Source organism: Seriola lalandi, unplaced genomic scaffold (genome assembly GCF_002814215.2).
Source record: "Seriola lalandi dorsalis isolate HSWRI2012SDOR001 ecotype SW California unplaced genomic scaffold, Sedor1 jcf7180002054920, whole genome shotgun sequence".
Classification (NCBI taxonomy): Eukaryota; Metazoa; Chordata; class Actinopteri; order Carangiformes; family Carangidae; genus Seriola; species Seriola lalandi.
The window spans coordinates 465,175-478,068 of NW_019525472.1; the positions used below are offsets into that span (position 1 = coordinate 465,175).

The 12,894-nt window shown below is 41.1% G+C and overlaps 1 protein-coding gene across 6 annotated transcripts in view; it reads left to right on the forward strand.

The window, feature by feature from the left end:
- Window positions 1-44: 44 nt before the first annotated feature.
- rnf157 (ring finger protein 157) overlaps window positions 45-12,894 on the forward strand; it is a 25,287-nt gene continuing 12,437 nt past the window's right edge. For 4 of the 6 annotated variants that reach the window (XR_015436163.1, XM_087169909.1, XM_023431348.2 and 1 more), the window contains exons 1-14: window positions 45-972; window positions 4,106-4,224; window positions 6,923-7,011; window positions 7,558-7,707; window positions 8,858-8,975; window positions 9,113-9,179; window positions 9,272-9,315; window positions 10,167-10,214; window positions 10,381-10,452; window positions 10,560-10,719; window positions 11,604-11,716; window positions 11,836-12,068; window positions 12,514-12,616; window positions 12,715-12,823. Coding sequence is in view for 5 of the 6 variants with exons in the window: in XM_087169909.1 (XP_087026035.1) it covers window positions 885-972; window positions 4,106-4,224; window positions 6,923-7,011; window positions 7,558-7,707; window positions 8,858-8,975; window positions 9,113-9,179; window positions 9,272-9,315; window positions 10,167-10,214; window positions 10,381-10,452; window positions 10,560-10,719; window positions 11,604-11,716; window positions 11,836-12,068; window positions 12,514-12,616; window positions 12,715-12,823 (1,513 nt within the window). In the remaining variant the exon portion in view is untranslated. The remainder of the gene's footprint in view (window positions 973-4,105; window positions 4,225-6,922; window positions 7,012-7,557; window positions 7,708-8,857; window positions 8,976-9,112; window positions 9,180-9,271; window positions 9,316-10,166; window positions 10,215-10,380; window positions 10,453-10,559; window positions 10,720-11,603; window positions 11,717-11,835; window positions 12,069-12,513; window positions 12,617-12,714; window positions 12,824-12,894) is intronic. The other 2 variants (XM_023431347.2, XM_023431346.2) reach the window with 2 other exon arrangements.

The following is a 12,894-nucleotide window of genomic DNA, read 5'->3' on the forward strand; positions in this document are numbered from 1 at the left end:
CTGCCTTTATTGCATTTAGTTTCATTACATCAACATTACAGCATCCTACTAGTTATTGGTCATGACTTAACGATTGTTTTTTTTCTCGTTAAACATTCACTGACATAGTTCTGATTCCTGGCTCGTCGTATAATTCCCACAGTTTGATTTCTGTGACACTACTTGTTGCGAAAAAAGCTTTAGATTCTTCTTTTTTAATCTTTATTTTTTTTGTCTTCCCTGTTGTTAGGTTAAACTGTTCGGTTTTTACAGACATTTTCACTCATGTTTGGAGGATTCAAACATTTTCGGCACGGTGTGAATTCCACGGAGGCGTCCTCTGCACTGCAGTCAGCGGGTTGGTCGGCACTAGCTGCGGCTGCTGGAGAGAGAGAGAGGGGGACTGCGCAAAAACCACGGTCCGGATTTGTGCCTAACTGACGTCATGGGGAGCCACAGACCTCTTTGACAGGATCCAGCAAAGACAAGCACCGGGGATACATGACCAACATCCAGTGGGCCGGGAGATGTCGACGACCACATCGCTGTTTTGTGCCACACACTCGCCTGTAAACTAAAAAAAAATAAAAAGTAAAGACAGGCAGGCACGGAGATTTCGCTTCGGCCGATTGTGCGACTGCGGCGCACCATGAGAGCGCCTCGCCGCTGTTAACGGCTGTTTTCTGCCTCAAAACGAGCTGCACTGTTGACCAGGGGAGAGATAAGCAGCCAGAGAACAACAACTAATCCCCGGGACGGTCACATTCACGGCGGGGCTTGGACCCAACAGAAATGGACAGGGCAGCACGAACTGGATTAAATGATAGGGAATAAAGAGACGCCGCGAACAAAGCGAGCCTGAAGTGTTATGCCCGTTAACCCGTGTGGTCTTCATTTGACTGGAAATGGGAGCTTTAACAAGCAGACAAAACATAGGCGTGGAAGAAGTGGACATTCCGTCCAATTCGGTGTACCGCTATCCACCGAAATCTGGTAAGTCACCGAACAACAGGTCAGACCGGGGGGTGGGTATCTGTTACATGATCCACAGCGTACTGCAGATGATTTATTTTGTGCTATAAACGCATAGGGGCAAACGAAAAGTAAGCCTAGGCATCATCACCATACCTTGGTTGCTGACAGGCCTACAGGGCATTTCGGCCTTTAACCTGGAGTAGCTACCTGTGGAGAGAGGGAGGGTCCATACCTGATTTTTTCTAAGTCTCCAATCAACCGATTATCCCCTTAACGTATTCACATTGAACTTTGCTTTCACTTCATTTTAATTTATTACATTTTATCCTGTATTCTAATTTATTTCTGACACTGCAGCTTTGATGTAATCTCCATGGAAGGCTCCCCATAGGGACTATGTGTATTCTGAATCCCTCTAAATATCAACAAATTTATACAAGTAATCATTTATGTTATAAATATAATATGCTAATCTGTTTGCTGAACTGGGATCAGCTCTTATCTTGGTGCATTTATGAGCATCTGTTAGTAGGGAGCTGGACTTGGCTTTATAGCTTCATGATGATGCCACAGTCTGCCTGTAAAATAAATAAGTGATGATGGATCCCAAGAGCATACAAATAAAAAGACCGATCTCCATCAGCAGTAGAGATGCTATATTCATGAAAGCAATATGTTTGTTCAGTGTAAATGAGCTTCTTAAATTACGATATTAGCAGCCAATGATTGATATCATTATCCTTTAATTTCAAGATTAGTTTTTCAATATAAAATGTAACAACAGTGAAATGTGTCCACCACAATTTCCCTAATGTGACAGCTTCAGATTGTTTATTTTGTCCAACCAGCAGTCCTAAACCCAAAGACATTCACATTTGTAACCAGAGCAGATGCTTGAACCTGTGACTTTACATTTTTAAAGCAAAAATGCAAATAAGTCGCAACTTCGACGATTATTAATATAGTTGCTGCTTAATGTTCTAATCGATTAATCAACAACTTGATCAGATTATGAGTCCCGTTCACTTAGTCTTTGATCAGTTATTTACTAACTAAAATAATAGCTTTGCTAAATATATATTGTGTAGTATTAAGGCAAAGCTTGTAGCTTGTACTGCTGTTTGCTTTAAGATAACATACACACTGGTGGATTTGATAGGCTTAAGATTAAATAAAGGTTTTTGTTTTCATATTATTACTTAAAATCAGGCGATGCAATGGAACCTGTATCAGAACAATTCAGACAATTGCCAACCCAACTATCCATAAAGAGTAGGGCTGGCTATATGGTCAGGTCACAGACTGTTCTTTAGACTTTGAATTGACCTATGTGTGTTTTGAATTTGTCTTTGTATTGTTCCTCTATGTGACATTTTGTGATTGCGGTGCTGCATTCAGCTCCCAATTGGGTTTTTAGAACTAATCCAGTATTACCGTCAAAATCGTATTGTGAAGATATAATGTTATTGCTTTTCTATCATAAGCAAAGACATAAAGTAAATTAAAATCTCTCAAAAAATGAGATGTGAAATAGAATCAGGGAATATAAGTAGTGTTTTATTGTACGTAGACGTGATGTGTTGGGCTATATACCCATATCACAATGATATCTTAGATTTATAGTGATATTATATACTGGAGACAGAATGGAAGGGAAAAAAAAAATTGTTGACTTGTAGCTGCCATTAGCCCTCCTCTCACCACAGTTCAGGGGAATTAGTCACAGGATTTATGAATTTGTGCTATAACGGTCCTGGCTGCAGCCTGAAGGAGTGGTGGTGGTGGTGGTGTTGGGAGGAAGGTGGTGGCGATGGCTGCCGGTGAAACTGATCTATCAGACCCAGTTCCTGTCTGTGGGATCTGGTGACAAAGCCTCGACCCAGCTTGCCTCTCCCACCTACTGTAAATAATGATAAGGTAATGAGAGAGAGAGAGAAAGAGAGAGAGAGAGAAAGAGAGAGATAGCATCGTCATTGGAGCTTTTTTTAGTTCATGATTTGTCATGTTATGGAGCTTTAAGGTCAGAGCATCCAAACCCCTTCATTCTCTCCAGTATTAATAAGTGTGAAGGAAAACGGAGTCTGATTCAGCTCAGCGATGCCCTCCCAGCAGGAATACGACTTTGACCGTCCAGCATGTATTTAAAGCCTCGAAACCACCATTACAGTCTTATGATATTAGCCCACCCTGTGATTAAAGGGCAGAACATCTATTTAGTCTTGTTGTCATGAAACCATACTCTTGGTAAACAGGTGAACAAGCTGCATGCCGATGACCCAAATTCAGTCAGTAAACCTTCACCAGTCTTTTTCAGGGCTTCGTTTGTCTTCTTGAAATAAAGCAGCTCTAGCTTTTCCCATCATTTTTAGTCTCACCTGCCACCTGTACCTGTTTATTCCAGGATAGATTCCTGTACAGCTCACTCTTTGTTGGTTTTGGTGTTGGAGATCAAGCAGTGTGAGATTATTTGGCCGTATCGGTGGTGACAGGAGGTATCTGTGGCTAACGGTGCCAGCTGAATGGTTCAAATATTAAACGGAAATGTTAATGTTTCATGCCAGTGAAGTGCCAGATGCTCTGGCTTTGCAACTGGAAATAGAATGACTGCAAAAAAATGTCAGTTCTAACCCGTTTGTCAATTTATATTTCTTAAACTGAATTGCCCTGTCTTTGCTCTATTGTTCAAGTAGCTGAAATACGCTGGAGATGAGGGCAAAGATCTGGAACCAGACAAAATTGTTTCCAATATTTTCTTTACTACATAAAACATAATAATGTAGCGCAGCAATCTGCCTGTGCTGTCTTGTTTCGAGAGACCGTCAGGACAGTTTCTAACAGCTGAATTTTTGTGTTTAAGGAAAAGCCTTGAAAGGTAATGAGACCAATGTTTCTGACAATGTACAAAATATGCTGTTTTCAGTTTTTAAGTATAGTTTTTCTTGATTCAACACTCTATAAATGAGATTTTAAGACGGAATAAAAGAATAACAACCCCTATAAAGGAATTCAAAGCAGGTTTAAATGCACCAAATTATTCACAGCTGCCACACTGTGTTCTTTATTTAGCTCTCTTTCCTTCAAATGATTGTTCTAATCTCAGGTGATGTGTATTGAGTTTCTCGTGTTTAAAAGTGAATCTGTCTGTGTGCAGGGAGTTACTTCGCCAGCCATTTCATCATGGGAGGAGAGAAGTTTGACTCCACCCATCCGGAGGGTTACCTGTTCGGGGAGAACACAGACCTTAACTTCCTGGGGACCAGACCTGTAGCGGTAGGTATTCTTACACACTAACAGCTAGATCAAATGTGAAAAACGCAGACGATCTCACCACAACGTTAGCCTAGTAATTGTTCTGGAGCTTTCAATCACATCACATGATCTTCCTCAGCGGATGGCGTTTGCACAGTTGGCAAGAAAATTGTAGATGTTTGAATTAAAATTCTCATTTTCTTTTAGCCTTTCAAGGGAAACTTGCCCATGTTGGCCTAAAATGAAGTCGCAAAATTATAAATTAAAAGTACATATAAAAAGAAGGGAAAAATTAAGAAAGAATCTCAGCATGGCACTGGTAATTATTTTCATTATTGATTAATTTGTTGATTTTTTTTTTTTTAGTTTAGTTAGATTTTTTTAGATTATAAAACATCAGAAAAAAGTGAAAAATGCCAAGATGATGTCTTTAAATATCTTGTTTTGTTCAACCAACAGTTGACAAAGACATTTAATTTAAAACAATCTAAAACAGACAAAAGCAGCAAATCATCACATTTGAGAAGCAAAAACAGCATTTTTTTTGGCCCTTGGTCGATCACTTAATTGATTAATCAACTGCTCAGTAAGTGTGGCTGTCTTTGCAGCCGAGACTCCTGCAGTGGCAATTATCAGGCTTTCACACTGTCACTGATTGAAATTTATTTCAACGTCTCATCCTGTCAAGCTAATTAAAATGGAAATAACAGTCTGCCTGCTCCCCGTGCAGTAACGTTGATAAGGGACAGTTCCTCCGGAGGGTTCGTTCAACCTCATCATGAACCTGAAGGTCAAACTAATGAGAGCTGCAGATCAAAAAGAGCTCATGTCCGGGGAGGAAAGAGGGAATTTGACACAGACCGAACGGCTTGGAGGGAGTTAAAGTGTTTGACTAAGTGAAGCTGATATGGAGAGACTCGGCTCCATCTCTCTGTGTACTAATCTCAGTCGCACTGCTGTTTCTGTCTAGACTGGGGCTAAAATTAGGAGTGCAGTTTTTCTCCCGATTATGTGGGTGTTTATAATCCTCCTGTGGGCACAGAATTCAGCTGGTGATGGTGTTTTTTTTTTCCTTGTATGTTTGACTGAAGCTTTACCAGCATTATATAATGTGTGGTGGTTTCTAAGCAGATGGTGCTGTGGAATCATAAACCCAACCGCAGTTGTTGTGTTCTCGGTCTCCTGCACCACTATACAAATATGATAATGAGTGGGGCTATGTTTAGGGATTTTCAGAAACTCCTGTCCGAAGCCCAGGAATATCCAGAATGGATTTAGCCTCTAAAGATGGATATGTTGGTTTGTCAGTTGGTCCAGATTGAAATAAATCAACTTTTGCCTCAACTCACAATTATTAGAGTGAAATTTTGTATATTCATGGTCCCAAGAGGATGAATCCTGCTGTTAAGCGGTTAAGTATGTTAATTTTTCATAACACTTACCACTGACTATAGTGTGTAGCATACAGTATATTGTATAGTATGTGGCATGGATTTGGGATGAAGCATTTTTAAAAAAAAATTTTATCATTAATTAGCAAATGTTAGCGTGCTAACACACTAAAGTAAGATAGAGAGTGTGGTAAATATTATACGTGCCTTACATCAACATGTTAGCATTGTCATTTTGGGAAGGTTGCATGTCTTGAGCATTTAGCTCAGAGTGCCACTGTATCTAGTACAGCCTCACAGAGCCTCTAGCATGGTGGTTGAAATGATCTTTTCAGAAAATGTCTACTTTCGTTAGCTTGTCTGTCCAATTTATGATTATTAAGTCACAAGAGACTTGAATTCTAAGAAAAATACTCACCTGTATATGAAAAGGAAAATTGTCTGATCTCTTTAATTTACTTTGAGCATGTGTGAGAAAATACAGACCGATTTCTAATATAAGACCTACAGTGTTGCCTGTGAGTTTCCAGTGAATGGCTCTTTTCAGCATCTGTTACCCCGTGTGTGTGCGTGTGTGTGTGTGTGTTTGTTTGTGTGGTTTACGGGCGTGACTCCTGCTGAGCCCAGATGTGTAATAGTACTGAATATGGTGCCATTCAGAGCCGCACAAACACCCTTATCCCCACGCACAGATGAGGGGTTGTAGTGTGGAGGTATCTGACCACATCCTGAATGTTTCCTCAAACCACCTCCTCTCTCCCTTTACGCTCAGTCAGCGACTTCTGGCTTCAAACACACAACAACAGAGTGCCAAGACGTGAACCACAATTTGGGTCAAGTTCAAAGATTGAAAAAGCAGAAAGTTTATCCATTCATGGAAGGTATTTTACATCCTTATCTGTGACTTGATGTTATCAAAAATCTCCAGATGCGGCAAACTTCGCCCATCTGGTCCTCCTTCCTTACCGGCTTGAAAATGAAGACACACTCCGTCTGACCCTGGACTCCTGTGGTCCTGTGTGTGCAGAAAAGTGCCAAACAGTGTCTGAAGTGTCAGCCTTGTCCCTGGAAAGACACAGTCTGAGCAGAATTTTTTGCTCCGGCTCAGCACTTGTCAGCACGGATCTCGCTGGTGCTGACAAGACTCTTGTGTTAAGGTTAAACCTGGAGCAGCCGCGGCCATCGTGTAACCCTGAATTCCCTGCGGTAAAGAGAGGAATGTCGGGGCAGTTGAGGAAAGCTGAACACCGCTACCCTTCAGTCTCCTAACTTGTATTTTACATATACAAATTGTTGTTTCCTTTTTTTTTCTTTTTTTTTGTTTTCAGTTCCCGTACGCAGCCCCTCCACCTCAGGAACCAGTAAAGACGTTACGAAGCCTTATAAACATTCGTAAGGACACACTGCGGCTCGTACGGTACGCACCTCCATCCACCTACACCCATGAGTAACCCCTCATTACACCACTGTTGTCTAAATTTATGGCAACTGAGCTATATTTAGGGAGCAAACCACAACAACAAATTGAAGGGATAGTGCAGAATTATACATGTTTTTTCTTGTAATTCGAGCTTTTATTTTCTTCAGGCATAATTGAGTGTTACATATGACAACCAGTTTCAAAATTCAAGCTAAAAACAAAAGCACAAGATATTTTATTCCTGGAAACAGGACAAAGTCTCACATAAGAAATATCAAAAGATGTCAAGAAAATAATGATTGACTGAATATATATATATATATATATATGACTTGAATATGGTCACTACCTAACTTCTAACAATAAATGAATCCACCATTTTCAGATCATTGAAGCCTGAAGCTCAGAGATCTAATTCCTCTTTTATAAATGCACTTTCTTCATCGGTGAATGGAGTTTGGATCATTCTTCGATTTCTGTCCTCTGCTTAAAAAACCTTCCCCCCTCCCCCCTTTCTCTCCCGTCTCCTTTCCCTCCCCCTAGGTGCAGTGAGGACCTGAAGCTGCCGGGTGATGAGGCGACGGGAAAGAACAGGGCCTGCTACAACGTAGAGTTCACTTTCGACGCTGACACACAGGTGGCCATCACCATCTACTACCAGGCCATAGAGGAGTTTCACAATGGAGTGCCGGTGTAAGTGTGTTTTCTGATGGACTAATAACATTGGATGCAATATTAAAATATTTGCTAAAATAAAATAAAAAAAACAAACATCCATATCTCTAGTTTTAATCAGTAGATTTTGCCTGTTTTGACTCTGTCTATGTTGTGTAGACTGAGACGTCTTAAAATCACAGCTTTATTGATGCATGTGCTGATTTACCGCTGAACACTGCAATCAAGAGTCCGCAGTCACTCGAGATGAGCACAAATTACTTTGACTCAAATGTCGAAAATGTGTCAAATTTATTTTGGCACGACATTTTTAAACATTTTTCCCACTGCGATTTGTCTACAGCAGGTGCATCCTCCAAAGCCTCTGTGTAGGATTCTGATCCACCAGATAGATATAGATACATAGATAGATACATACTTTATTGATCCCCTGGGGGAAATTCATGGCGCTGATGCAGACTATCTTAAAGGGGAACTCCACCAATTTTACACATTAAAGTCTGTTTAGGTCTTGTGGTTTACTACTGCATATTTATAAAGTCTTTTGTGGTTCCAGAGGGAGCTGTGCAACATCTGCCGGTCGCGTCTGAAGACTAAGAGTTTGGAAATTAAAAAGAAATCTGGTAAAGAAGTGAAGTCTAGCAACTTCATCTCTGTTTGAGGCTCCAGGCAGCATTTGTCTCTACTAGCATGAAATACTCAAATATATAATGGAACTGTTGTTAGTCAAGTTGCATCGTGGGAAATGTAAGCACTGGGTTTTGCCAAAGAAGGATGGGAGCAATTAAAAAAAAAAAAAAGAAAAGAAAAAAGAAATCAATGCTGTTTTAAAAGTGTTTATTATGCGGTACTTAATGGGCGGAGTACCCTTTAAATCCGCTTTAATATCAGCCAGACATAATCGATTCCCATTAAATATAGTTTCTCCACCGTCAACACAGAATATTCATGCAAACGCTCATAAGTAATGCCAGCACGGTCTCCCATATCTTCTATATTAGTGCATCATGTATCTTGAATAAAGAGCTGAGCTCTCAATGATACAGATACGCTGACTGATCTATCGTTCACCCAAATCTTGTATTTAATGTGTGTGTGTGTGTGTGTGTGTGTGTTTGTGTGTGTGTGTGTGTGTGTGTGTGTGTGTGTGTGTGTGTGTTTCCTGCAGTTACCTTCCCCAGGACAGCTCTCTGCAGTCTGAGACGGTGCACTTCAAGAGGGGAGTTTGCCAGCAGTTCTGTCTGCCCTCACACACCGTCAACCTCAGCGAATGGGCCGACGAGGAGGTAGGCTGTCTGTCTGTAGGCTGCATGCTGAAGCACACGCCTGTATGAGGCTGCACTGCGGTGTGAAAGCAGTTTCTACACATTGACGGATACATATCTGCTGTGCTAATCTCCTCCCTCCCTGTTTTCCCCCGCAGCTGCTGTTTGATATGGACAAGGAGATTTTCCCCATGGTGGTGCAGGCGGTTGTAGACGAGGGAGAAGGTGAGTTTCTGTGTGTTTGAGTGTCGGAAGTGAAAGTGCAGTCGCACAATTTAAAGCATTAATTTATTGTCCGCTGGCTTCAATCTCTGCAGAACATTTGGGACACTCTCACATACTGCTGGCTACATTTGAAAAGGTAAGAAAGAAGCTCTTTATCAGAGCCGGTGGAATTGTGGCAGGAATTTGCTGTGGTGCAAACACTGCCAAGGCTCTCACATAGAGAAATAATTGATTTATGGTTTGAGTTTAAATATTTTCTGGTTCCAGCTTCTAAAATCTGGGTGTTTTCAGCTTCTCTCAGTTTTATATCACTGTAAATGTAATGTCTTTGGGTTATGAATAACTGATAACAGTGTAAAGGCTTTTACAGCCTGGCAATGATGAAACAATTCACAGTGTCAGTGATGATATGTATTGATTAAATACATCATTATTGATGATATGGTGGTGGTTGTGAAGTTGACTACTGCTGCTCTCAAGAGATATTTAACTTATATTTATATATTAATTAAAGAAAAAAACTGAGAAACAGGTGAGAGTGCCGAGGCTGCGGCAGCAGTTTCATTAGAAGTACCTCTGAAATTAATTTTACATTTTAGCCCCTTGAACCACGAAAACAAAACATTTAAGATAAATACAGATTTTATGATAATTGGTACCATGATATTACATTAACCAAATTGCCAAGCTTATGTTTGTAGGCTAACCTGACTCTAGACAGGATGATTAATAATCAATAAATGTTAAACTAACAACTCTACTGCAGTTAAACCTGCGGGTTGTGTGTGGCGTAACGTCTTTATTTTTCTTGCTCATTAGCAAAGACTCCAAACCCTCATTTCTTAAAGGAAACTGCAGCAGAGGAAAACCTCATATCTGACCTCAGACATGAACATGTAGGGGTTTGTGTACAGTATATGAATTAAAGATACGTAAATTAATAATAAATTAAATAATATAATGTACAGTTGTTTCTTTCTTTTGCAGCACATGGACGGGAGCTACTGTGTGAAGCCTCTGAAGCAGAAACAAGTGGTAAATACACAATACGCTTTTCCTTCTCTCTTTCCTTCCTTCCTCCTTTTGTGTAACTTTTTTTTATGATTTTGAAAGACAAAGATACACCAAGGCTTTATTTTGAACATCACGCCTCACCCACGAGACCTGCTGCCTTTATTCTTTAACATGTTCCTATTCCCAGGTGGATGGAGTGAGTTATCTGCTGCAGGAGATCTATGGGATAGAGAACAAATACAACAGCCAAGAATCAAAGGTAAGTATCAGATGACAGGAAAGATCTTTCCATCTGCTCCTCTTTGAGTGCATCAGAAGTGACGGTTCTCTTTCTTCCTAAAGTTTAATTTTTTTTTTTGTCTCCAGGTTGCTGACGATGAGATCAGTGACAACAGCGCCGAGTGTGTGGTGTGTTTGTCAGATGTGCGAGACACACTCATCCTGCCGTGCAGACACCTGTGTCTCTGTAACGCCTGTGCAGACACGCTGCGCTACCAGGCCAACTGCTGCCCCATCTGCAGACTGCGTGAGCTCGCTTTAACCTCTTCCCAAAATGAGACGCCAGCTGTTTGAGAAATGCTTTTGAAAACCTGAAAAAAAAACACCAGTAAAATAGAAAGTTGCGTGTTTGATCTCATGCAATATGTATTTAAGGCGTTCCTGCACCGAGGCAGACAACAATAGCTAACTGATTTTTCATCGCTGACTGACCACTGCAGCAGAGGAAACGTTGTAGTGTAACGTCTAGGAAAAGCAGGTGTAAAATCTGCAATGTTTTAACGGATGCAGACAGTGGGAGAGAGACTGTAGCAGACAGGAACAGAGAGCGAGAGAGATAGACCAATAAAAAATACATCATTACTTTACTGTTCTTTTTTTCTTTTTCGGCTTATTTTTCCTGACATTGAATGTTTCACAGCAGGTTCTGTCCAATGCAACAGCCACTGCAGCAGCCACTAATACTGTACTAAGACGGTTATTATACTATTTTTTTTAATCTGTTTGCAGCAATTGAGCTGACAACAGCAGACAGTTATTAACTAATATTTCCTCACACGCAGCTTTCATTTACTTCTGTAGTTGCTGCATTGACAAATAGCAGCGATGCAAAATTTGTCACCCCAGTTGTAATTTGTGACAAGCTTAGTAAATGTTTCCCATGGTGTTTAAAACTGATTAAAGTCCAAAATAACTGATGACGGTCTAACACATATCCACTGTATTTAAAGATGTCAAATCATCATCTCTGGCTGTCGTTTGTTTCCCTAAAATTGATTGATTTGTTGATTGATTAATTGATTTTTATACTAATTGTGCATGTCTATATCAGTGTGAATGTTACTGACAGTTCAATTATTATTACATATATGTGTTGATTAAATCTCTTTTATTATCGTCTTGTTTTTACAGCGTTCAGAGCTCTGCTGCAGATCCGAGCCATGAGGAAGAAACTCAGTCCTCTGTCACCGACCAGCTTTAACCCCGTCATCACGTCACAGACCTCAGACTCAGAGGAACACTCGGTGAGACACCAAAAATATAAAATAATAAAATAATATATAAAATATACTGTATATATAAAAAATAATGGGCATCCACAGTCCCGGGAAAATCACATCCTCTGTCCTCATGTCGTGTGCAGGCGTCGGAGCACATCCCCCCGGGCTACGAAGTGGTGTCTCTCTTGGAGGCGTTGAACGGACCCCTCAACACCTCCTCTGTGGCCCCCGCTCCTCTCCACTCCGGTCCCAGCCACGTCTCCGGAGCGCTTCCTCCATATAGCAGCGAGCCCCACCCGGCACCGGCGCGCTCCCTTTCCCCTCTAGACCACTCCAACTCCAGTCAGGGACTCAAACTCAAGAAGAGTGGTTCAAAGTGAGTCAGGCCTCGGCCAGATAATGAGTTTCAGTGACAGCTGACGGTTGTGTTTTTCTGCTTAGCGTAGCAGATGTCTCGGGGACATTATCGTAAAATCATAAGAGTGTATTCTTGTCATCTCTCCTTTTCTGGGAATTATTTCTACTGCAATCACAGTCAGATGTGTCAGTGCAACAAATGGTTCACAGAGTGCACTCAGATTGATATATTTATAAGCCAAATGACATGTGAGTCACTTGGTATTGTTGTGATAATACAGAGTTGTGCAGAGTCATCTTACGGTACTGCTGATTACAGCCTCTTTCTCCTGAGATCATATGGTTTTTTTTTTTCTTTGAGTTTTTATGCTCCTCCGTTATTTCAGTGTTTACTACAGACCAGTACATCAAACCCACTCCAGTTATTTTCATCTGAAGCTAGTCCATTGTCTTGTTTATTTCAGGTCACTTTCCCAGAATTCGTCTGTGCTTCCCGAGGAGGAGGATGAGAAGTCTTGCAGTGAATCGGAGGCCTGTCGCCACAAACTCGTAGTGGACCAACAGGAGGTGTGTGTGTGTGTGTGTGTGTGCGTTTGTGTGTGTGTTTGTGAGGATGCTGTGGTGTTGTGAGCTCCTCTCTCATTGCTGCTGTTGTTGTTTTACAGTGTGGAGTGACTCCAGACAGTGAGAACCTGACTCTCTCTTCGTCTGGAGCCATCGACCAGTCATCCTGCACAGGAACCCCGCTCTCCTCCACCATCACCTCCCCTGAAGGTATACACACACACACACACACACACACACACACACACACACACACACACACACACACACACACACACACA